General features: G+C 29.8%; 1 protein-coding gene across 4 annotated transcripts in view; it reads right to left on the bottom strand.

Annotated features, from left to right (window-relative positions):
- LOC134725161 (sodium-independent sulfate anion transporter-like) overlaps nucleotides 1–27,183 on the bottom strand; it is a 46,254-nt gene that overhangs the window by 6,109 nt on the left and 12,962 nt on the right. For 2 of the 4 annotated variants that reach the window (XM_063588756.1, XM_063588757.1), the window contains exons 3-16: nucleotides 13,319–13,538; nucleotides 8,297–8,399; nucleotides 7,603–7,807; nucleotides 7,096–7,181; nucleotides 5,800–5,879; nucleotides 4,990–5,044; nucleotides 4,564–4,657; nucleotides 3,608–3,783; nucleotides 3,056–3,128; nucleotides 2,107–2,157; nucleotides 1,644–1,704; nucleotides 1,125–1,321; nucleotides 705–763; nucleotides 184–255 (exon numbers count right to left, since the gene is read on the bottom strand). In XM_063588756.1, the coding sequence (XP_063444826.1) occupies nucleotides 184–255; nucleotides 705–763; nucleotides 1,125–1,321; nucleotides 1,644–1,704; nucleotides 2,107–2,157; nucleotides 3,056–3,128; nucleotides 3,608–3,783; nucleotides 4,564–4,657; nucleotides 4,990–5,044; nucleotides 5,800–5,879; nucleotides 7,096–7,181; nucleotides 7,603–7,807; nucleotides 8,297–8,399; nucleotides 13,319–13,518 (1,512 nt within the window). In that variant the 5' untranslated portion in view covers nucleotides 13,519–13,538. Of the gene's footprint in view, nucleotides 1–183; nucleotides 256–704; nucleotides 764–1,124; nucleotides 1,322–1,643; nucleotides 1,705–2,106; nucleotides 2,158–3,055; nucleotides 3,129–3,607; nucleotides 3,784–4,563; nucleotides 4,658–4,989; nucleotides 5,045–5,799; nucleotides 5,880–7,095; nucleotides 7,182–7,602; nucleotides 7,808–8,296; nucleotides 8,400–13,318; nucleotides 13,539–15,298; nucleotides 15,372–18,821; nucleotides 18,877–27,183 lie in introns of those variants that run through there. The other 2 variants (XM_063588759.1, XM_063588758.1) reach the window with 2 other exon arrangements.

Here is a 27,183-nt window from a genome sequence, read left to right as displayed (position 1 = left end):
CAAGGTTTACATATTCACGACGATTTATATTCGCGTTATTTTTCTACTCGTGAAAGTCGCGAAAATAAATCGCTTGCGAAAATAAGTTGGTTTACAGTATTCTTGCCAATCTGACCACCTCTTACTCTAATATTTAATGCCAATTTACTCTGTGATACACAGCTTTCGATATTTGAATCTTACCTTAATTTTTGGTCTGGCCATGGGATACAACAACATAATCAAAGAAATACCAACACCAATTATAATGCCATACTGAAAAACAAAGATATTATTTTTAAAATACAGTTGATTAATTTTAATAGAAATTTGGTACTTTGTGTGTATAGTTGTGAGTCTAGCGTGTAGTCTTTCACTGAACTAATGTATGTATTATGGATTTTCTGGCTGCATTTTAAACCCGTTTATGGCCATGGGCTGGTGATTGCTCTTTGGTGAGGTTGCTGTCTCTTTGACACATTCAGTTTCCATTCCCTATTCTATAAAACACTAATTTGCTTGTTATTTTGTATTATAAATATAACCAATCAATTTAAAAATTCATTTCAGCAAATCCATAATGTTGTCCATTCTAAGAGTCTAAATAAATGATGTATTGAAAAAATCAAGAATTTTTTTAAAACAAATATACAGTACTCCCATAATGCATTAATTAAATTGTTGAACATTAAAAATTAAAAAGATGCTGTTTTTTTTAAACTTACTTCTATTCCAACTGCCAGCGAGGAAATAAATGTTATTACTAAAGGTATAAGGTCAAGTTCTGAAAAAGAAAAAGAAAACTCCGTAAGCATTAATACATTATTCAAAATATTGAATATTGAAAGAGAAATAATAATATTAAAAAACTTAACAAAAACAATTGAATTCAGGTACCTAATCATTCTCATCTCCCTTATTGCAAAGATATGGATAAAATATATGTTTTGTCAGTTGAAAATTAAAAACAAAACTATAAAATATATGAAAAGACAAGAACAATTATTGAAGTTTTTCTAAAATTTCAGTGAAATTAGTTCACTGGTACTGTTTAGAACCAGTTGCAAATCCGAGAACTAAAAGACAAGCAGACAGGAGGAATGAATGATCAGATAGACATACTCAAAGATAAGTAAGACACTTACTTTTCACTCGCCATAATGTTCGTGGAATTTCATAATCAACCATCTGTATTACGGCTGAGATGATAACAGCTGCCAAGGCAGATTTAGGAATGTATTTAAACAATGGCGTTAACACTTGTAACGCCAACAGTATTATTGCACCAGTGACTATTCCAGAAGCTGGAGTCCTAACACCACTCTGTGAATTTACTGCAGTTCTGCAAAAGAAAAGATAAATCAGTCAAGGCAATGGCTTAAACTAGAAAGACATATAGGTAAAGTCTTCATTTTGTAAAAAAAATCTTTATTGTCATATAAGTAATATTTTATCTGTTTACCAATTTTCTTAGCTATGAATTATTAGATATAAGATCTTTTTTTTGTTGAAATCAAAATATTAAAATTGAAAACATGAAACAGTTTGATAAAGTTAACTATACATTAAAATAAATACCACACCTAAACAGTTTTCTAGGAAAAACGTTAGGCAAAAGGATTTGTAACAAAATCTGGATCTTAATAGTGGAAATCTCAACTCACCTTGAAAAACTGCCTGTGACTGGGTATGATGAAAAAAATGAGCTAACTATATTGGCTATACCTAAAATAAAAAATAAAAATAAAATACAAATATAAATATTTCTTTTACATGAACATTTTGGTTAATTTGTGTCATAAATAACCAAACATCAATAATGCACTTTATTATCAATCTAAAACTATTTATTTTTGAAACTTTACAGGGTAAATAGATTTTTGTTAATTATACTTTTGTAAATTGTATAGTATATTTCTAATAAATGTATGAAAATATAAAATATATTCATACTGCTACATTTTCAAATTGGATACAACAACAAAAATAGTTTTGATCAATTGGAAAATGTTGTTTCCTATACTATTCAGAGACATAACTGTTTTTTTTCTAATTTAAGACAATATTTTTACCTAAAGAGACTGATTTTCTAAAGAATGTCATTTTATTGAAAGTAGTTCAACTTACCAATGGCAATGAGTTCTTGACTAGGATAAATTTTATAATTATTTCTTCTTGCTGCAAATAGAAAAATAGAAAATTTCAATACAGAAAACTTGATGTGACTACCATGAACAAGCTATACATGTACTTACTTTAACCAGATAATGTACAGCATTTCACAATCACATTTTCATGATCATTGAACTATGAAAACAGGGGTCAAAACCTTTATCTGGTATACATTTTTTTAAACTTCACTTCATAAAGAGCATGTGTACTAAGTGTTATGTCAATGATGAAATACAAAACTTGTTAGAATAACAAATTTTGCATGAATAATACTATAAATTTAAAATTAATTGTGCGTTTTTTTATTGTTGTGAATAATTAGACTGGGTCAGTATCTCAATAACAAGATTGATATACATATATATAAATCCTACCACTGCATCGAGTGTAATACGATATTTATCCACTCGAGACAGTTAAATTTGATAATTTAACTGTCGAGAGTGGATAAATATCGTATTACACAAGATTTGGTGGTGGAATCTGTTTCTCTAATGATTTTCTAACATTATGCAGGCAAACCTATTCCTTCTTTTTGAATGATTTGCAAAAAGATGTTCTTTTTATTTGACGTTGTCAGGCATGGTCGCCTTTTTTCATGTGGTCACAATAGGAAATTCAGAGGAAAGCAAGAAAATTCGATGTCACAATCGGATTTTACCCAATGAAGTACTGAGATCAAACAAACCACACGTTGATTAATTATTTTTTTATACAATGGGTGCAGAAAGAGATCAATTGTGGAAGAATTAGAGAAATATATTTACATGTTTACATGCAGATTTTCCAGATATTGCAATAATGAATCTGACATGAATAAATGCATGCTATAATTTGTGAATTGACAGTATTTGCTAGAATTGTATTTACAAAAAGAGTCCAATACATGCACAGGTATACTTACAAAATGCTTTGGCAATGGCTATGAGTTCTACAAGACCAAGTAATGGAACAATGATAAATCCTGCTCCTATTCCCTAAAAATGAAGAATAAACAAATAAATATAAATATATCCTAACCTTTTTTTTTTTACATATTTGTTTCGAAAAAAAAAACTTCATTGTTATCAATGTAAAAAAAAACCACCCAGTAACTATTCATCTGTTTATCGTTTATTCTTGCAACTGGTTTAGTCTATTTATAGTTTAACATGTTTTTTTCAAAATCAGCTATTGAAACCAAGCAGAAGTTTCATAAATTTAAAGTTAACCAGAATAAAATTGTTTACTTTCAAGCAATAATATAATTCTAACAGCTAACTTTTCAATAAATAGTTGGTTAACATAGATGAAAAAATACATCTGCCATGAAACTAATTTTTTAAACATTCACAAATAAAACATTCTTAAAATAACTGAAACATATTTTTCTGGAAATAAATAATTTTAATGAATAAATGGATGACTGTGTTTTAAAAATAATATGTGTTGCATAAATAAATTAATTTAAATTTACCGTAAAAATTTCCGAGGTACTGATGGTTGTGTTACCATCAGAGACAGAGAATGCTGGGACTTTTACTGGCGGTAATCCACTTTTTATATGGCCGGTAATTGTAAGCTTGTCTACATCGTAACTAAGTAAAATGGCTACTATTCCTGAGGCAGATATTACAACTATTGCATTGGCGCCTGGAAATAAAAGAGAGTTGTAAAATGAGATACTGTAATATAAATAATCATTTAAACTTCAAAGAAATCAAAGCAGCCTTAAATAAGAATAAGTCAAAATTTTACAACAAGGAAGGTAGATAACTTTGATTGATTTATGCTATCTTTGTTTACTGAATGTATTTTATTGATTTGTTTCTATTACATATTTCTTTTTCAGTGATGTATTGAACTATTCTGACATTATAAAAGTATTCAATATCTGAAAAAAAAATGTCTCAAAGAAATTTTCAAATCCAAAATAAATAGGCAATAATAACGAAGTATTATTGTCATGAAAGACTTATAATTCAGTGGTTGTCGTTTGTTTATGTGTTACATATTTGTTTTTGTTATTTTTTTTACATAAATAAGGCCGTTAGTTTTCTCGCTTGAATTGTTTTACATTGTCTTATCGGGGCCTTTTATAGCTGACTATATGGAGTATGGGCTTTGCTCATTGTTGAAGGCCATACAGTGACCTATAATTGTTAATGTTTGTGTCATTTTGGTCTTTTGTGGATAGTTGTCTCATTGGCAATCATACCACATCTTCTTTTTTATATTATGTTTATTTTTCAAATTATTTTTTCTGAAAAGGCTTAAATTAACAGCAAGAGCTACATTTTATTTTTCAAAATTTTACTTTTAACCTTTGTACCTCTTGTTGCTATATTTAAAATAGATATTACTTAGGAAATTAAAATTTTATAGGTGTAAATAGTTCAATAATGTATAGGAAATTCATAAATTCAAACTTACTTGTTCCAACCAACCAGAGAATATATCTAGCAACTTTTACACAGCGTGAGGGGGTAGTACCAGGATCGTCTTTCCATTGTATTACTCTCAATTTCTAAAAATAGCATTATAATTTCATTTGAAAAATAATTATGATTCCATTAAAACAATTATTTCAGAAACAATTTCATAGTAAGAATGTTTCAGTATACTTTTTGCTGAAATTACAGTGAAAAATTTATAAGGAATAAATTTTAAATTATAAATTTTAAATTGGAATAGAATTATCATTTTTTGATTTCATAAATTCTCAATTCAATATTTCGTTGGATTAATAACTCTATCTATTGATTATTTTCAAAAACCAATATGTTGTCCTTTAGATAACAGAATTAATTAAAAAATTTTGTGATAATGATTTGGATTTTTTTTCTTTCTAATTCTTACCTTCATTAAGATTAATAAAACTAAGCTTGATAATCCCATTGTTAAATCCCATACACTGAAAAATAAATAATAATAATTATGCTACTATGTATATGCTTACAAAGTTATTTGAAACGTTACTTTTACTATAATGCTGTTTACCCCTTTCCTCCATAATGACGCCTTTTGACGCCTGTGTAGTACCTCAGTTGAAACGCTTTGACCTCGAAATGTCTGCATCAGACTTCACAAAATTTGTATCCAATATGAAAAGGATATTCATGAGAATATCTTGACTGGAATTTCATTGATGAAATATTTGTTTTCCCAATGCATTCATACTTTAAACCTGATGATTGTTCTTTTAATGAAAAAATCCTATGCGAATCAAGTGTGTTAAAAAAAAAAGGTCCATGGAGGAAAGGTTTACAAAGGTTTTCCCATTGACTATACCAATTGCTGAAATAGTTTACCAAACTGCAAATTGAAACAGCAGTTTTCGGAAAACATTTAAGAAATTGGTATTGTGAAAGGGTTGAAGTCTTTAGGATAGGCACAGTAAAAGTAACAATATTCATGGGTAACAATAGAGTATCAAAAATGTATATACTTTTGTATATGCCTATCCTATGCCTGTTAATTTTCTTGTTTTAAATTGTTTTGACATTTTGGGGCCTTTTATAGCTGACTCTGAAGGCCATACAGAATATGCAATTTTGTTGATTTATTATTTTTCATTGGATATAAATTTTTGTGGATTTTAAGAGGAAAGTTACATCATAAAATTAAGATTTCAACTAAGTACATATTTTGTATTTTCCATACACTTACTTTGTCTTTGGTATATGTTTAAAAGTTTCATACACCATCTCCAGAAAATCTCTTGGTATATTTTTCAGACCTAATATTCCCTGAAATCAAAGTAAAAATTGATATGTAATTGTGAATTCAGTCACACAAAAATCATTCTTAAACTTTAAGTTTCTTTTAAATTTATCTATAAAACATAATTGGTTGATAACAAAATAACAAATTGATAAAATATCATGCTTTCAATTTTCAAATGAACTAATAAATTTGGTTTTTCAATAAATCTTCTGAATCAAATTCTTATGTTATAACAAATGAATATAGAACTGACTGTATTAAAATCTAAATCTCTTTTCTATTAAAAAGGGATTTAGATTTAACCAGCACCAAGTCAGAAATAATCAATTAATAATTTTCTTTACCAATAAGCTTCCAAATGATTGTGACCTGATGCATGTTTCTGAATGACTGTTATATATACTATTATTATACCTTACATATATTTCAAACAATTCTATTAGGTGAAACGTTAACGCGCAACATGGAATATTTCAGTTGTTTTTCATTCAATTGCAATGAAGGACGAATAACCCTAAAAATTTCCTCCAGCGGTGAATAACGTTTTGAGATTGTTGATTTGTACTTGAGTTATCTCCCATGATTATGACGTCACAGACCTAAATAAACAAAATGGCAGCGTTCACGTTACACTGGAAGCCCACTGAGAGATGAGGAAATAAGGCATTGCAGTTTTGAATAGAGTGACAGCAGCTGATAACAGCTCTTATAGAGTAACTGTTCTTTTCAGGGCCATCAATATTTAAAAAAAAGATTCTACCTTTGTTGTACATTCTAGAACACAAATGTATTTTCAAACATCAGCTTGTCTGTGACTTTGACTTTGTTATGTAAAGTTTAAAAATATAGAAAGAGTTCGAAATGCCTTTCAACTGTTAGTTCAGTATAATAAAACAATTGTGGCCCCTTAAAATAGATGAATATCCAAAATTGTAGACCTTTAAAAGTTTTTTCACTTTGGGCTGTGCCTTCATTCTCGTGTTGACAATTTTGAATATTCACCTTTTCAACGTGCCATAATTGTATATTGTTCCTTCTTTTTTTATGCTTTTCCCTTATATTTATGTTGATAGTAATTTCATATTTTCAATGTTAACATCTGTAAATCTTACAAACATCAGTGACCTATAGTTGTTCACTTCTATGTCATTTTATCTATCTGAGAGTTGTTTCAATGGTAATCATACCATGTCTTCCTATTTCTATATAAAAATGTGAAAAGTTTTCTGGACGACCTACCTTAACTTGTCCAAAGGCTATTGTAATGGCGGCAGCAGAAGTAAAGGCATTTATCACAGGATGTGATATAAAATTTACTAAAATACCTAAAAATTGTAGAAAAAAAATCATTGTAAAACATTAGTTCTATTTCCATTGGAAAAATAATTCTTTTTCATCTTCAAATAAAATTTTGGATAACAACTATAAAGATACAAAATAAACTCTCTTCCCTAAAACTGTTACTGCATGCATTATATGAATACAATATTTTACTTAATGAGAAAATCAATTGTTCAATGTGTTTGACATCAGAAAATCTTGAAAGATAATAACATGGGGGAAAAGTCTAACAAAATATATAATTAACAAAAAATTAACTCAGTCATTTTGAAATTAACCGTATTTGGCGGTGTATAGTATGCATTTGTGTGTAATGCGCATTCAAATAAAACGATATTCTTCAATTTGCATTTTTTGTGAATGGCACTCTTTATTTGAAGAGAAATTCAAAAATTGATGACCTACCTAAATTAAGCAATCCCATAACAAGTTGTACAACTCCGGTCATGAGACATAACAAAATAGCATAAGTAGCATCTCCTTTGATCGGTGACATGGCAAACGTTGCTGTCATCAGTGACATTATAGCTGTAGGACCAAGGGTGATATCTTTTGACGTTCCAAGAAATGTGTATATAAAACAACCCATAAAAGCAGAGTATAAACCATACTGAAAAAGAATAAATATGCAAATTTTACATCCTGGTCTTTTTAAGAGATCATGTGACAAATTATAGTATGGAATACTACATAACTAATGAGTATTTAAGGGGGCATATTTAAGGGGGATAATTTGCACCCATACATCATGATAGAATTAAGTACATGTAGTAGATACATATTGTTAGTTGGCTCAAGTCAATTTATGAAATCTAGCAAAACATTACACTAAGTGCCATTTTCTAATCTATTAAGGACCATAACTCTTGAACAGCAAAAGAGAACATTATCAATACAAAACAAGACCTACAATCATCACCAGTAACAACATATTAAACATTTAAAAGCATTGCTTGAATGGTTCATAAGTTATTGCACAGAAACTGTGAGCAGATGCCTGCCAGGAAAACCCAGTTAGACTAATGGGAATGTTGTCCAATAGGAGTCGCTTAAAAGTTATGTATACATTGTACAGGTAATTAATTAAGAAAATATTTACCTGTGGCGGAAGACCTGCTAAAGTGGAGTAAGCAAGTCCCTGTGGTATTACTGTCATAGCAACCGTTAGTCCTGCTATAAAATCTGAAGTAAGATCATTGACTCTGAAATAAGCAACAAAACCACATATTCAAAATTAAGTATTGGATTCAGGATACAAAATTTCAAATGTTCATTAAACTGAACTTTTACAATCAAAGTGAAACAAAAATAAATTATTCCGAAGAACCCAAATGGTTAGATACAATTCTATGAAAATTAAATCATTCAACTGTGAAGTGTATATCACATTTTAATAGTTAGAAAACCCTTAAAAAAACCAGCATTTTTTCTCCATAATGATCACTTATTGAAATTACCATTACTTTAGGTTTTGAAAAGAGAATAATTTATTTCTTTATTTCAGTCAGTGCAATTTTCTTTTATAAATGCATTAGGGGCAGGAGTATTTTGGGAAATTAATATTCTTACCTAGAAAGAACTAAAAAAAGATTACCATGCCAAAAACTGATAAATAGTATTGCCCCAAAAAATGCAGGATATAAAAATGTTTAAAAATGAAAATGAATTTTGAGCAGATTAATAAAAAGAAAATGAAATCAGTAGGTAAATCAACTTTGTCAAAGAAGCCTGACTAAAAAGGCATATGCATTCAGAGAATTGTGATCGGGACAGATCTTCAGTCTATAAAATGACTGGACTATATCATAAATAGATAATTTTAGAACATTGACTCCTAACAGAAGTGCAATCGGTAAGCAGTTCTTTTTATAAACAGTGTCTGGAATCCTTCTTTATCTACAAGGTGTGACTTATCAGTGTGTTCATGACAACAAAAACTAGGCAATATAATAACATGTATACTACCTTCCTGATTCTAAAGACGTCAATAGAGAGAAACACAAGGTCAAGAATTTAACCTATTCCATTGGTTGGAGGTATTCAAAGAATAGAAGATTCATTCCCCTTATATTTGACTTCATAATTTACATATTATTTCTGCAATGCAGTATGTACCCTTAGATAAAATAAGATCCTAAATTAAAGAAAATCTTGAAAATTTGTAATTATATTTTTTCACAAAGGTCTCTGATAGCTTGTCCAGTATCAATGTCATATTTTTGTTTATCCTGAAAAATAAGCTGCCTTAATCTGCCTCAACCCTGTGTTATGGGCTAATGTCCTGAGATGATCACATTTAACGGACATACCAGACAAACCCTTATTCAACTAGCAGTTAAATCCAACCAATCTAAAAAAAAAAAAAAAAAAATTCAAAGAACTAAGCTTTAATGAAGAATTGCTTTGCAAAATACTGAAGAGTTATCCATTTTGTATTACAACTTAAAACAACAAAAAGAACACTTTTATTATTGTATATTTTCAAAACCAATGTTCCTGACCAGTGGCAGCCATAATAATGAATGACCTGCTTATCACCTCAAGTGATGGGATAGAGAGACTGGAAGGTTCACAGCAAAAAAACAGGAAAAAGACCATAGGATTATGTTTTGTCAAAACAATTGAAAAAATAGTTCTTTAGATAATCTCTCAAAAGTATTTTACCCATAATGCCCCATTGTACAATGCACCAAGTGCTATATAAACAATAGACAATAAAGAATGACCACCCTAATCGTTTAATTGTTCAATTGACCTCCTGGAGTGACCACACAGCAAGCACATGCCACAAATTCCTTAAAACATCGTCTCTTGACCCCTGTACAGTAGACATTCCGAGACTGACCATCCAACAAGGCCATAGTTATGACAATTCATTACTTTGTAAAAGGAAAATCAGCTAATTAAAGTATGTAAACGGTCTTTGCCTTTAAGATCGTATGTTTATCTTGTCAGAGGAATTGTGACAAATGTAAAGTGGACTACTGTTATCTTTTCCAAATATGAAATTTTTAAATTGTCTCAAAATATCTTATAAAGCATAGCATCATCACCAAGTTTGAGATATGTTATTGAATCTGTTTATTTTGAAGGCCAAATATTATCTGATTATGCAAGTGACCTCAAATGATTTGTATTTATTAATTTATTTGAAGGTGTTGAAATAAAGTAAAGATGTATATCTGCCCTTGAAAATAGTCGAACAATAAAAATTCTAAAATGTTACATTTTCTCTAATCAGTAAAAGTAATAGAATTATTAAAGCCTTGCTTTTTTAAAGAATGGAGAGAAACTGAAGGCTTTTGAAGCCTTTTCACTTGGCTGTTTTTCACTGCTTAAATCTATACTGTGAATTCATTTATATAAGTTGGTAACAATCCATCTAAGATGGAAATGGTATTTTCATAGATATTTGATTTCATGCTTTTGCAATGATGTATACAAGCCTATAGAAAATTTATACTTTATTGAACATTTAAATCTATGGTTTCCCCTTTAGCCACAAATCAACGAAGATTGACCAAGGTACTCTATGAATAATAAATGAATCCAAAGTATATAAATTTCAATAGTCCCTTTAGAACAATTTTTATCATTTTATTTTTATTTTGATATATCTTTTTTCATGATCCAACTGCCAAAGGTAATATCTTTTTGATATCAGTTTTTATCAATTCGTAAATTTTGTTACAGCTAAAAGATCAATATATTAGTTCTTCAAACAGATTTTGACAGTTTTGGTATCTGAATAATCTTTGGTAAACTGTTTTTGAACAATTTATTGACCTATTTGTCAAATTAAAGACCTCCTGGTAATACAATGTCTTTAAAAACAAACTTAGAGTACTGACCCCTCTAAATCATAATATTTATGTCAGTAAATATTAATTTGACAGCAATCTTACAGCATAACAAAACTAAAAGGTCTCCAAGAAGTAATGTGCCTGTAAGTCAGTTATTGTCGTTGGTTGCTGTAGATATTATATCTATGTTTTTGTTTATTGTTTTGTGCATAAATCAGAACGTTAGTTTTCTCCTTTGGATTGTTTCATTGTCTACAACTTCGTACTTTATTTGGCCTTTTTATCTTTTTGGTGGATTTGAGTGTCACTGATGAGTCTTTTGTAGACGAAACGCGCGTCTGGCATATATACAAAATTTAGTCCTGGTATCTATGATGAGTTTATTAATAACATTTGTAAGTCATTACATTGCCTTTAAAATTAAGCTATTTATGCAAAATCAGTTTTGCTCATTGTTTGGCCTTCAATAATAATCAAAAGAGAAGCGAATTATTGCTTTAAGCTAGACTGTCAATATGAGAAAGTGTCTGCTATTTTGTTTTCCACTGATACCATCAACTATTACAAATGAAAACATAAGCATTGAATATCCATTTCAAGGGACTTAACTTCTTAAAATATGTCTTACTAAAACTGTTGTCAGCCCAAATATCTTAATGTTCAGAAATATATTTGTTTAGATATCAAAGAGGATAACTGTTACATGAAAAAAAATATTCTTAAAACTAATGGGAACCTAATATTAAAGCATTATTCTATACTTTAAAACGTTGTTTTTATCTTTTTTTAAGTTTCAAGTGAAATTTTTGTGGCTAATCTTAAATAGATTGATTGTTTGCCAAATTTTCAGTGGCAAATATTTCATACAAATTCATGTTAAAGGCAAATTAACAATAGGTCTGATAAAGTGCTTCAACCAAGATTAATGGTGGGAAATTTTATTTGCCATTGAAAAAAGCTGGAAGACTGGAAGGTTGCATGGATATGAACAGAAATTTTGCTTTACAAATGGCCTTGTCCAAAAAGTAGATAACTCTACCTGTACAAGGCATCTGTCGATCTGAGGTAAAATAGGATATTTGTGGATGAGTTGCTGCATGATCAAGGTGATAGGTTAAAACATATTCTTACATCCTAGGTCTCATTTCTTTTGTACTGTTGATGTCAAGAAAAAAATATTTTATACTTCAACATTTCATTGTGGTTCCTTTGTAATTTTTACCAAATACTGTAGATTCATCAATATTCGTTGGATACCATTTTTCGTGGATTTTGTGTGTAAAGGGCAACTCAGAATTTTAAATGTTCATCACAAATTTTGTCAAAGGAATGTTGGCTGACTTTGCCAAAACCACAAAATTAAATATTTTGAACACAAGTTTTCCTCAAACCACAAAAATTGATACCCATGAAAATTAACAACAAATGGAAGTTTTTAACGACCTTGACTGGCTATACAGCCCTTGCACAGTCAGTGAAAATTAACAAATCTGCAGTAAGCTTAATGAATACCTTGGAGATGTACATATAACAGGAAATCATTACCCTTCCAGAGCACATGATTTCTACTCTATTTTTAAGTGAGACTCATAATTCTTTAATATGAACTAGGTTGCTATTTTTGTAGCTTGTAGGTTCTTCATTTATTCCCTTATCTTTAATCTTAGGTCTATAATCCTTTTTTTTGCCAAGTAGGTAATGCACTAGTATGATCTACATTTTGATAAATACTTAGTATTATTTTGTATTTTGGAGGGTAGTAAACTAATAGTTAATTTTAACTTAAAACTCAGTGTAAGAATTTGATAATAAGACACTTTGGTCTAATCAATTTTGATTGTCGCTCTTTCTCATTATATGTATTTGACTATATTTTGTTTTCTTTATTTTTACACTGTAATAAAAGTTAACCCAGAAACATAAGAAAAAAAAATCACATTTAAGAAAAGTTACAAAATTGGAAAAAAATATGTTTCTAAATTTCTAGCTATCTATTTACATGTATATGTATATGTATTTATCCATCTGATGGATTTCACTTATGTTTGCTTAGCTGATTCCTGATAAAAGAAACATGCTTTGAACATGCAAATCTTTAATCTTGGATGAGAGAGCAAGACAAAATGTTATTAAAGGAATATTTTTTTTTATTTCAATCTTAAAAGCAAAGAAAACAAAAGGTGAAAAAAAAGGTGAAAAATCTAAAGATTTTCAAAAAATAGAATTTACCAAAAATTCTTAGCTTTTTCAGCATATCAAGATTGTTTTTTACTAATATTTAAAAAATAAAATAAAAAATTATAATAAATTATTCCTACCTGTATTTCAATATCCATTTTGTAATAGGAAATCTTGTTTTCCAAACTTCACGATTACAGCATGCATTACTTATATGCTTCCTAGCTAATTTTCCAACTTGCACCATTTTTCTTCGACAACCTAGGCCTCTTGTTTGTACGGACACACGATGACCACGTAAAAGTGGTGTAGATTCGGATTCCTCCGAATTGAAACTCATGATTTCTTGATGTCTTCATCCTGTTTTATAGTCAAGAAAAATCAGGTCACGAGTTCATATGAATAAATTTAAATGGAATATGAATAAACAGTTTATCTATCTATTGTACAGGTGTATCTTCGGGGAGGGAGAAAAACATAGAATTGTATAAATATTTCCAATATTTTAAATCTATCAATACATGGAGAAAAGTTTTATCTTAATTTAATAAGATTAAAACGTGAAATTATACTTAAATTCACAAAATATTTGAAATTCGGTAATTCATTGACACTGACAACAATGTAAAGGGTTTTAAAACATTTTCCTGAAGTAACTTTATAAATCTAATATATGAACCATAATTTTCACCAACCAGGATGAAACAACCATTTTTCATTAATACCATTAATGTAAATTCTACATTATAGTAAACTTTTTCTAAATTTAATCCCAATTTTTGTATTGGAAAAGTATATCATAATTGCAGATTTGAAAACAATTAAAAAATAATAAGGAAGAATTTGAAAGAAATTCTTTAAAAATAAAAAATGAAGAATTTAATGACAGCAATAAATCAATGCCTCCCCTTATTTAAAAAGACAAATTCTTATGGTAATCTTCCTCCCATGGGCAGATCGAGACAAAGATATAGCTAAATTTATGTAATATCTTAGTTATTGGCCCTTGGAGATACATTTGGAGAATTAAGAAAACAAATTTGATGTTCTTGAAATTCAAATGCTTCATATTTTGATTAACTAACTGATTATTGTTTGCTAATTGTCCAGTGGCAAATATTTCATGCATATTCAGGATGAGAAGGAGTTAATTAAAATTTAAAACGAGGAATTTTGGACAAAGTAATTTTTTGCATTTTACATAACTTTTAAATGGTATTTCAAATTACCATGTAAAAAGCACTGGATATAAATTTAAACAAATTTTGTTTTTCAAAATCAGATATTTTTTTCTTTCAAATAACCTTGGTAATTGAATTTTCTAGTTCTATCCAGAATACGTTAGATAAATAAAATTAAAGAAATATGATATGAAATTAACATAATAGATGAACAAATATATAATGAAGATATACCATGTATGGAGAGCAATAGTACACCATGTAATTTAATCTGGACAGACAAAACAAGGGTTTGTCAAAGTAAAAACATGTTTTTTAATCATTGATTGCATGTACAAATGTACCTGCGTTCGTCATTGTCCGATGTCTTTCAAGCATGAGAATATCTGTGTAAAATAACAGATTATTTACGTAGAATTTGCTTTAAATGATCTAATTGGTGTTCGACATTTCTTTATTTTTGTTTACTGCTTTTTAATTTTGTTATCAGCTTGACAAATAATATTCTGATCAGAAGAAAAACATAACACACTTAAATAATAAATTGATTTTGGATGAATCTGTTTTCACTTAGACAATATTTTTAACTAGTAGTTTCCAAATATAAGAATACATTTCTACAGACATGCATAAAACAAAACTCTGGATGATTCATGCATACAAAAAGGCAGGTTTTAATTGTCCTTCAAATAAGAAAGGTCCAATTTCCCATATATTTGGTTGACTCTAAACGTTGTGTTACTTCGACTGGAAATATCAAGTTCAAATTTGAAAAGCCAGGTAAAAAAACTGTTTCAAAGAGAAATTTCCAAAAAAAATTATATTTACACTTGAAAAAACAATTTTCTTTGTCTCAAAATTTGAAAAAAATATAGACATAAAAGTTGTCAAATCCAACTACAATTTGAATATTAAACAGTTTATATTATAATTACATACCAGGAGTACTTAAAATATTTCCAACAAATTTACATATCAAATATGTCCATATTAAACTCAAATTATTTAGTGCACATGTTGGTGTTCTAGCTCAAGGCAATTTCGTAAAATCTTAATCAAAGGATGTCTTAAACCAAAAGGTAGTACATTTGTACATGTAATTTGTATCCAAAAGACAAAATATTATAGCTTTATACTGCCAACAAAATTTTAGTATTCGTTCAAAATAGCCCCTGAAATTTTCTCAACAGAATGGGGATCTAACACAGGCACCTGTTTCTGTCAATATGGGGTTTACTATCCATACCAGTACAAAATTGTACTGGTATGGATAGTAAACCCCATATTGACAGAAACAAGTGCCTGTGCAGGGCCCTACTGGAATTGTCAGCTTAAAAACTACCAATCTTTCTAGAAAGAACAACCTCTATGATGCAATGAATAATTTAAGTTTTATTAACATCCAGTGGCAAATGTTTCACACTTATTAAATAAAGGAACAAATCCCAAGTTACAAATAAGTTAGATTCTGTATAAACACTTAATATACTACAGGACAGAAAGCTACTTGAACCCCTTGGCTTCTTTAGTAATTACTATCATTACCTTAAAATGTATAATAAAAGAGCAACTGGCATATTCCCTGGACTGTCTGTTTAGAATTACCAAGCTTGCTAGACAGATTAGCAACCAAGGTACCCAAATTTTTAATGATTTATTTGACGTTTTCTTAACATCTAGTGACAGATATTTCATACACATTAAATAAAGTTAAATATTGATTACCAATTAGGAAGATTTCTTATAATTCAGTGGCAAATATTTAACACACATTAATAAAAAAAGATATAAATACAAAAATTCTGTATAAAAAAAGATTTGGTTCAAAGTGGTACGTATAATTAAATTTCAAATCATGGCTCCTCTTTGAGCTTTGGGTGTTTTTTTTGTCAGTTTTGGTTTATAACTCTTTATTTTTCATTAACTTTTAGATTTTCAACTATTTTGCCTTCAAATGTCATTGAAGATACATTTATTAATGAAATTGGGATCTGGTGCAGAAAAAGTTGATACATTAATGTTATTGTCACTCCTGCTCAATATCTCTTGTTATTTTCTCTAAACTTTGTTTTTAGTCTCATTCTAGAAGATTTCGTTGAAAACCTTGACATTGTTTACATTAATTTTTGTAAATAAAAAATGATACTGATTTGCACCGGTTTGTTTATTTTTTTAAATCCACTGATCGAGTTTCACCGTCACTGAGTAAAAAGTATGTCAAAAGCATGTCCTATTTATTAATATTTTGTAAAGTGTAGTTCAAATTGAAAGTTAATCCTTTCCTTTTAAAAACACATACTGTTACGTAATAGATAACAAACATGATAAATAATATGTAGTGCAAAAGCAATTTCAAAGAAAAATGTAAGGCTTTCATGTTTATTTCTAAACTTGACAAGATCGTGTTTTACATTGAACAAATATTAACGACAAGGCCAGATGAATACAAGCAAACAGACCTTCAACAAGTGAAACAATTAAATTATATTGAACCAAATTTTTTAAAACTTTTTTTTTTCTTAATGAAGTCTGGATGTTACTAAAATTATATTCTTATCATAAATTTTTGTCCTTAGCAAATAAGACAGGTGAAAGTTACCAAAGGAGTATGTGGTACCCCCCCCCCCCCCCCCTCCAAAAAAAAAAAATTGGAGGTAGAAAATAAAGTAAATGGGTTTTTGCTCTGTCTAACATTCATAATTATACTGGCTTCTCCTTCTTTTTTTTTGTATCCTTAAGAAACGCTGCTTTGTGGAATTTACTGCTGACGCAAATGCAGTCTTTAATTTGTTTTGATTTTCAGTTAAGTTACAATGTTTGGTGTCTTGATAGATACAATTAATGATTTCAGATTTATTATATTTGTTTATAAGTAGTAAAAGTTAGGACTCTGTTGCAGTTCAAACTAATTTCTTTGTCTTTATACAACAATTGGCTTGTCTTCACAATTCCAAAGTGACATGAGAATAGTTGAGGGATTTCACAAAAAGTTAGATATATATATATCCTAAAGTTGTGCATTGATATTTTCTTGATGTACAATTTGTCTTTTTTATCATTTTTTTTAAAATTAAGGACACATCCAAAATTCTTTTGTAAACGCACATCATGTTTTGAGACAATAATTTTTAATTATAAAAAAGAAATGCTTCAATGCGTTGTCTGTTATAAGATGCTTCAGTCTTAAGAAATAACACAACCAAAAGTAGTATACTTTAAAATTTTGAATATATCATAAACAAATGACATCAGAATCAGTATAACGTTTGTTTAATTTATAAGATGTCAATAACACGGAAGATGTAAACAAATTATGTCAAAGTTACGCAACACTCTAACAAACAAAGTCATACACCAATATGATGTCATAAGTTAAATCCCGTTCTCTCGGTCATAACCTTACTAATCAAAAATAGTGATCAAGACATTTAATACCCTATTTTTACATTACAAACGTTCTCGTTGGCTAATTTTGGCTTTCAGTTACATGTAAAGCAAAGAAACAGTCATTTAATTTGGAAAACAACAATTTGTTGTTAAAGATTTGTATCTTTAAATTGTATTTGGTTCTTGTTGTAACTGTATGAATCACCATGGAAAAACATAACAGCTTACCCATTTTATTTAGAATAAGCAAAACAATGGTTATCTAACTTTCTGACATCATACTTTACAAAACAAAAACAAAATCAGTGATCCAAATCTAGAAGATCTGTATGCAAACATTAGTTGAATTTTGTGATCAAAAATAGTTATAAAAAAAAACAAAAAAAACTGAAGTTACATATTCCGTGAATTCCTTTATTTTCATGGTTACCAATTTATTTAAGATTCTTAATTTGAAGTTTTTTTTACAAAATCTAACAAGTCCACCAATTGAAGTTTAAATACCATCAATTGTAGATCCAGGAAAATATTAACACACAGCGAATAATAAAGATCCAAGGTTCTCTCTGATGAAACTGTAATTACTTAGCTAATATTCCATAGTGTTTAACGAATCTGCTGCATTTATCAGACTACAAACATAAGAGAAATGAAATTTTCCAGAAAATGTATAAAATGACAACTTAATATCCTGGGCTACATACAATAAGTTAAAAAACAAAAGTTGACAGAAAAAATGTAAAAAATTATTCAAACAGCCAAAAAATAAAAAAAATAAAAATAAAATAACATATATGTATATATCAATTCAAAGCGATAAATCTGAAGAGCTATTTATAAAGCCAGATGAAAAATAAAGACTGCATTGGATCAAAATCCTACAAAATGACCCTGAAAACCAAATATGCAGCACAGTTTAGAACATGTAAATCATTATAAATATCAATATCAGTCAAATGTCCACTGCTTACACTTCAACCATGATAAAAAGCAACCCAAACAAACAGTTCAATTAACTCAATAACCTTATGGTGTCAGACAAGACAGGGGAGTGAAACATGTTTGTAATAGTTACCCCCTACAGCAGTCATTCTACACTTTTGTCCTGGTTGATCTTCAGATCCTGTTTGTATATAAGGTGATAATAATGATAACTGTCAAATAATGTCACCCAGTGAGATAATGTATATTATCGCATTCCATCACAGATAACTCGATATTATCATTAATTTCATTGTTTTGACAAGGTTTAATGAAATTTTCAATGAAATTCTTCTGTCCATTTGGTCGGTTCTTTAGGGCCAGACAGAGGTCAGACTATTTATTTACTGTATACTATACGGTCAGAAATTAATACACTTCAAAAATTGTTATTGGTGTGCTTTTGCAAGAGACTTAAAGTCCTTTTTTCAGATGGGCAAACACAAAAGACAGAGAACATTAAAATATGTTTCTTACTGTTATGCAAGTACTAAATCATTATTTTTACATGTTGACAAATTCAATAAAAAGTTAAAAATCAAATCAAAACCAAAACCCTGACCTTGATCGCTAAAAAAACAAACAAAAAACAAATAAAAACAAAATAATAACAAACCATGGGTCACAGAACCAAAACAAACTTGAGAAAAGAAGAAATAAAAATAGTCCAATTTCTAAAGATAGAATTCTTATCTGCTAAATTAGCTTAATTTACACCCATGGAGTTCATAAATAAATTTCTAAATTTAGGAAATTAGCTAAATTTTCTTTATGGGAGACAATGGAATTGTAGTCCTACACTTCTAAATTTGAAAGGAATTTGTCCTGCAACCAGGATGTCTCTGAGGGGGTTATTTGGAGTCCTGATGATATGCCTTTAAGGATGTTTGCTTGTCATGCTTTGGAAAGTTTTTTTTATTTTGAAACTGAGCAGCAAACATCCTTAAGAGTCATTTCGGGATATGTTCACTGATGTTAATTTTGAATTTTTGTCACATATTTGGAATCTTTTGGTTTTATCGATGTTGTACCAATAAAAATTTGCCATTTTCTTTCCTTAAAATTTTAAATTATAAAACATTTGGTCTCTGGAGGAAAGTTGTCTGGTTGGCAATTATCACACCTCTTATTTTTTATATCATGCAGACTATACTTAAAACGCATTTGTCCGATTTATGTATTCAATAATCTTTATGTTTATGTTTTAACAACAAAATTTGCTTCAAAAAACCAAAACAAAGACCTACTGGAAAATTTCAGCTGTACTAGTTTTAAGAATTGAGAAACACTTAACCGTAATCTGTATTGCATGTCTTTATGTATTCAAGGCTTATGAATGAGGGTGGCAAAGATATCTGAAGATGTTGAGATTTGAGGGGTACCAATGTTCTCCTTTGATCTCTGGCTTTGATGTGAAATTTACACAACTTTTTATCTCTGTATGTAAAGTTTATCCAAATGTTGCAGTGGATTTTAGGGACATATATACAGGTCTATAAATTTGTTTCCGAATGATTTGCGGTGAAAGTAAATGCCACGAGTTCAAGGATATCGTAAATTTCATTCCTTTAAAACTATTCTACTTGAAAATAAAGATAATTTTGTTTAATTTTACTATACTTCAATAATACATTGAATCATTGTTGAAACTTTTAAAGACCAATGACTTATTGTATTCTTAAAGAGGATTAACTTATTAATCCATAAAGAATCACATTTAAAAAAATAATGACACTTCAAACAAAGGGATGATTTTCAAATGTTTGTTCTTAAAACTAAATGGTATTATTAAAACACAATTCAATACAGAGTGTACAACTTAATTTTAAGCGGCAGATCCATTCATTTTTAAAAGGGGGTACCTAGTCCAAGATAAAAGGGGGGTCCAACTATATGTCCCTATTCAAGTGCATTGATTGTCACCTGAATTCTCCTCCCCTCCCTTGGATCCTTGAAACCGAAAATTGAGAATGGAAATGGGGAATATGTCAGAGACAACATTTTTCCCAAAGAGCAGATAACAGCTGAAGGCCATCCATGGGTCTTCAATGCAACAAGAAAATCCTGCATCCTGAGGTGGGACTCTGAGATGGCCACTACATGTTTTTAAACCTTTGGATAGTAAAATGTTGACCAACTATGTATCTAAACCATTTGGATGGTTTAAGGTTTTTCTGTTGGGCTGGACGGTAAATCGTACCTACAAAACCTACCATTTTTGCATTTTGTCTCCTCACTTACCAAAAAAATAAGAAATCAGCTGATCACAAGTTTGATCTTTTTCCATAAATAGTGTATCTTTTTTTTGTCATCCTTATGTTGTGTAGAAGCAACAGCTTGACAATGTATATATAATGTCTTGTCAACATATATCATCCTCTCAAAAAATCAATCAATAACAAATTTCTACAAACATAGTTGTTAAAAAAGAGGCTGTAAGGTTATGAAGGAGTTGAAAAAAGGAAAATGATAATTTAACATTAATAATCTTAAAGACAACATTGGTAAATCACACACTTGTTGCTGAAGGGGTAAATTCTACAATGGTTTACTATCCTATTGTGGTCTTTTCAACAAGGATTATTTTTGATTTTTGGTGTTTTAAAACCACTTTTAAGCAGCACATTTAGGCTAATTCATTACAGTCAATTTTACTTTGCGGAGAATTCAGAGTTCCTGGAGAAAACCAATGACCTTTAATAGGAAAACTGACAATCGTAGTCAATTAAGGATAGAGTTGAGTGCAATCGCACCATCGAGGTCCGACCTCACAACCCCAGATTTGACTGGCTAGTGATTACAGCAGTAACTACTTAGACCACTCTGCCACAGAGACTCAATACATCAACAAGGATAATTCATGATGAAATACATTTGACATCCTTTAAAAAAAGATAAACACTCTTTTTCAATGTTATAGAAGTTTACTAGTACTAAATGTACTTTAATATTTGAACAAAGATTATGGTGCCCCTTCAAAGATTAAATGTGTGTTTTGCAAGGTTATCATAAAAAATAGATTATCTTCCTTGGATTTCTAACATTTGACACAAGGACAAATACCTAAAGTGTGCTTGTGTTTTACTGTGCCGGTCTGCAGGATACGCACTGTATCAATATGCAGTCATATATATCTGATTGGACTTTGGATGTACTTACAAAATGTTGCATATTGTCTATTGTTTTTTTTCAATTACAGTCTTATTTAAAAGATGTTTAGGCCACAAATTGGATTCATCATATCATGTTTCTCAAAGATGTATGTGCAATTAGGGCTCATTTTGTGCTTTTTAAAATGTTATTTATCAGATATTCTATGTGGACATATTGATGCATAGTTAAAAGTTTCAGGTCAAATATTGCTGCAATTCTTTCAAGCATAGACATTTCTCAGTCTTGTTATAAGAAAATTTATAAAAATACAAGATTATTAAATATTTCTGTATGAAAAAGGGTTTTTTTTTTGCTTCAACTCATATATTACTAATTTCAAATTTAATATTAATATAAGTTTAAAAATGCATTTTATATAGCTATAGTTTTGCAACATTTTCTTTTTAAGAATATAATTCCTTTCCTTGGCAGTTTTAACATTTTCCATTTGTTTCAACTTTTAGTTACGTCATCCAAATACATATTTCAACATATCAGTGGCCTTATTATGACCCCCTCACCTATAATCACGATAATACAGGTACTACCTACATAGCCACAGTGTATTACCGACTTTCCTTGTAACCTAATTCTAAAGAGCGATATTTTCACGTCAACCCTATAATGCATGCATCTTCCATGACATATAGCCTTCATTTTATCTCTTTGTATGTGTGACTTTTAGTCATGTCTAGGACAACAAAGTATTTAGTATTTCATAAAAGAGAGGCGAAAGATACCAAAGGGACATTCAAACTTTTAAAAGACAACATGGCAAAAAAATATAAAGACCAAAACACAAACAACTGTACACAAACAACTGTCCACAAACAACTGTCCACAAACAACTGTACACAAACCACTGTCCACAAACAACTGTACACAAACAACTGTACACAATCAACTGTACACAAACAACTGTACACAAAACACAAAATAGAAAATTAAAGACTGAATAAATATCAAACATCCCATCCATTCTTATTTTCCCATTGCAAAAAGATTAAAAATTATTTCAGAAGCATATATATGTCAATATGTGTAAATGTATACTTTAGGGATGTTTATTTTTATAAATTTCACTTCTGCTACACTTATGCATATATGGATCACATGGACAAAGGATAACATTTAAAGTTTTGCTCTAGAACACTTGATCTTGCTGCAGAATGGATCACCAGAACAGAAGGATTCTGTTTATAACTGAAGTTCTGCTCTAGTACACTTGATCTTACAGTTAGATAGTATATATAGGTACATAGAATTTAGGACTACAAATTTCAATTGAGTCAATGACACTCACCTGATAGTGTATTATAGCTTAACATGCACAGATATCACATTCAATGTTAATTATAAAATGTATTATAAATGTAGATTAAAATGAGAGAACAAGGGTGGATCCAGCCATTTTCAAAATGAGGATATCCTAATCCAGGATAAAGGGGAATTCCAACTATATGTCCCCATTCAAATGCATTGATCGTAAAAAAAAAAGGGGGAGGGGTTTCAACCCGAGCCCCCCTCTGGATCCGCCACTGTATGAGAAGGTGCAGTATATTAAGGGTCCTATAATAGGTCTTGAATGTAACAAAACTCGTGTAGATTGATTAAATGTTAGCTAGTTGTTTACTTCCAATGGCAAATATTTCATGCATGTTTTGGACAATAACTAAGAGTCTAGAGAGCCTGTGTTGATATAAAATTGCACCTTCAACAATGATCTCTTTCCAATTTCGTTATCTAGAATATAATTGATGACTAAAATATTTCTTTTGCTGTTAACAGAAGTTTTCCCCAAAAAACAAAAATTGTCTAGTCTTGCTTAGATCTTTTAGAGGTTACAAGATATTGGCAAAAATCCAAACTGTTGGTAAACATAGTCATTTTATAAAGGCAATATCTCCTAGTCTTTTATTAAAAGTCGACAAGGATTTCAGCAATAATGATTTATTTGTAGATCAAGTCTTGTTGATCATTTTTAGTACTTTCAAAATTTAAATAGGCAAAAATTGGGGGAAAATGGTAGCATTTGTCTTTTAAAGACAATCACTCCAATTAGAAGTCACTTCTAAAGGAGTAGGGGCAATAAGGCCCTTATTTGGCCCAAAAATTACTGCAAATTTAAAAGTTATCATACATATTTTTAAATTACTGAACAATATCTAAGGTACAAGGTATTCAGAAAAACAAAACAATTTTGGACATTGAACAAGTTACCATGGCAACAATCATGACTTAATTTGCATATTTTGTAAAATTTCATGATTTTCTTTGTTTTTCATCAAATTTTAAAGTATATTTGAAATTGAAAAAGTATGTGCGCACCCAAGAAACAACTGTATTTTTAGTGAGATTTTGTCAATAGTTATAATTAAGCTTCTGTTAAATTATTTTGTTGTTTCTTGGCTGGGCACAATGTTTCCACAGCAGAATTAAAGATAGAAAACACATAAATACTGTATTTTTCATCATTTTTGTAAAAACAGTACATATAATGATGTAAATGTGACGTCATCACATAACATTCTTAATGTTTTTCATTGATATTTCTTGACGCTTAAGGAGGCTCGCGGGTATAAAATTTTAAGAAAAAAATCAAACATTTATTTTTCATTACAAATCTTATTAATTACCTTTAGTAGTTGTTACTTTATCATATGGTACAAAAATTGTTCCAAAAAATCAATGCATGTTGGCCCCAGGTGACTTTTTAAATGTAGATATCATTGAAAAAGATTCAAATTATCTCCCTTTGGTGCAAAAATGTCATTTTTTAGCATAAAAATTGAAATATCCTTTTTAACTCATCGGTGACCTATATTTTTTATTGTTGTTTTCTAATAAGCTGTACATAAACTAAATAATTGTAAAATTTAAGCGATTTCTGTAATTTAGATCTTTTTTTATTTCGATACTACCGCTATTTCTCTTATTAGTTCAACAGAAAAAATGGACATTAACAAAAATGTATGCTTCTTTCGAAGGCAAATTGTGAGCGTAAATGACCGGTGACCCCATTTTTTTATTTCATCTTTCTATTAGGTATAAGATAAAGTTCATTTAGAGAAAAATATAGCAAAATCTTATATTAAATTAAAAAAATGATTTAGACCCGCGAGCCCCCTTAATGCATTTCTAAACATTATGATAAAATTGAGAATGGAAATGGGGAATGTGTCAAAGAGACAACAACCCGACCAAAATAAAAAAAAACACAACAGCAGAAGGTCACCAACAGGTCTTCAATGTAGCGAGAAATTCCCGCACCCGGAGGCGTCCTTCAGCTGGCCCCTAAACAAATATATACTAGTTCAGTGATAATGAACGCCATACTAATTTCCAAATTGTACACAAGAAACTAAAATTTAAATAATACAAGACTAACAAAGGCCAGAGGCTCCTGACTTGGGACAGGCGCAAAAATTCCGGCGGGGTTAAACATGTTTGTGAGATCTCAACCCTCCCCCTATACCTCTAACCAGTGTAGAAAAGTAAAAGCATAACAATACGCACATTAAAATTCAGTTCAAGAGAAGTCCGAGTCTGATGTCAGAAGATGTAACCAAAGAAAATAAACAAAATGACAATAATACATAAATAACAACAGACTACTAGCAGTTAACTGACATGCCAGCTCCAGACTTCAATTAAACTGACTGAAAGATTATGATTTCATCATATGAACATCAGGCACAATCCTTCCCGTAAGGGGTTTAGTATCATACCATCATAACATATATGAGAAGAACATAACCCGTGTCATGCCAACAACTGTTTTTAGAATAAATGTGTTTAGTTCCGACGCAAAGACCTTATCAGTGACTCAATATTAACGCCAAAATATGCAATCTTTAATGACTTGACAACAGTATCGTAATTATATCCCTTCTTAATAAGTCTATTCAAAGGTTTTGTAAGTTTATGAGGTGAATACTGACACCTTTGTGCTTTATAAAGAATATTTCCATAAAAAATTGGATGTGAAATACCTGAACGTATAAAAAGTCTGCATGTTGAGCTATATTTACGAATGATGTCTTTATACCGATGATAAAATTTAGTAAATGTTTTGACTAGTTTGTGATATCGAAAACCCTGGTGTAATAATTTTTCAGTAATACATAAATTTCTCTCGTTAAAATCTAAAACATTGTTACATACACGAGCGAATCGTACAAGTTGAGATATATAAACACCGTAAGATGGTGACAAGGGAACGTCACCATCTAAAAACGGATAATTAACGATAGGAAATGAAAAATCATCCCTTTTATCATAAATTTTAGTATTCAGCTTTCCGTTAGTGATATAGATATCAAGATCGAGGAAAGGGCAGTGGTCATTGTTAGTATTAGCTTTATTTAAAGTGAGTTCACCAGGATAAATTTCATTAATATACATACTGAAGTCGTCATTATTGAGAGCGAAAATATCATCCAAATATCTAAAAGTATTATTAAATTTGTTTATCAGATGTTGTTTTGATGGGTCTTTGCTTATTTTTGTCATAAATTGTAACTCGTAACAATACAAAAAGAGGTCCGCAATAAGTGGTGCACAGTTAGTCCCCATTGGAATTCCGATAATCTGACGATATACGGAATCCCCAAAGCGAACAAAAATGTTATCTAGTAAAAATTCAAGGGCATATATAGTATCAAAGCATGTCCAATTAACATAGTTTTTTTGTTTATTGCTACTAAAAAATGACCTAAAAGAGTTTGAACATATATATTCACATTCTGATTTTTTGAATGCCCATTTAATTAGATGTGTGAATTTTTTCTTAATGAGAATGTGAGGCAATGTGGTATACAGGGTAGAAAAATCAAAACTTTGAACAGATTCAAAATCACCAATATAAGCATGCAATTTATCAAGTACTTCCAACGAGTTCTTGACACTCCAAAAGTAATTTATTCCACTATTTTCGAAGTCCTTATTTGAACAATTTATTATAAGGTTTTTAATTGTACCAAGTGTGCTGGTAAGAATAATAGACAATTTAGTAGTTGAACAATGGCTTGAAGACGAAATAAATCTATATTTGTAAGGGGTTTTGTGTAGCTTCGGAAGCCAATACATAGTTGGAACTTTCATTGTATTTGGCTCTGCTTGTAAAGCGGTGGCTAAAAGTTTATGTTTGTTACAGATTTCGTTTTCTGAAAATGGAGTCAGTTGGAATGTTGGTGAATTGGTGATTTCCTTTTTCAGAACCTCGATGTAAAATTTACGTCAAACAATAATAATATTATTAGCAGCTTTATCGGCCGGGACAAAAACAAATTCCTTGGCTAGTT

The sequence above is a fragment of the Mytilus trossulus genome, chromosome 7, assembly GCF_036588685.1.
Source record: "Mytilus trossulus isolate FHL-02 chromosome 7, PNRI_Mtr1.1.1.hap1, whole genome shotgun sequence".
NCBI lineage: Eukaryota > Metazoa > Mollusca > Bivalvia > Mytilida > Mytilidae > Mytilus > Mytilus trossulus.
Note: the sequence above shows the minus strand (reverse complement) of the source record. Positions and strands in the feature narration are given on the sequence as shown.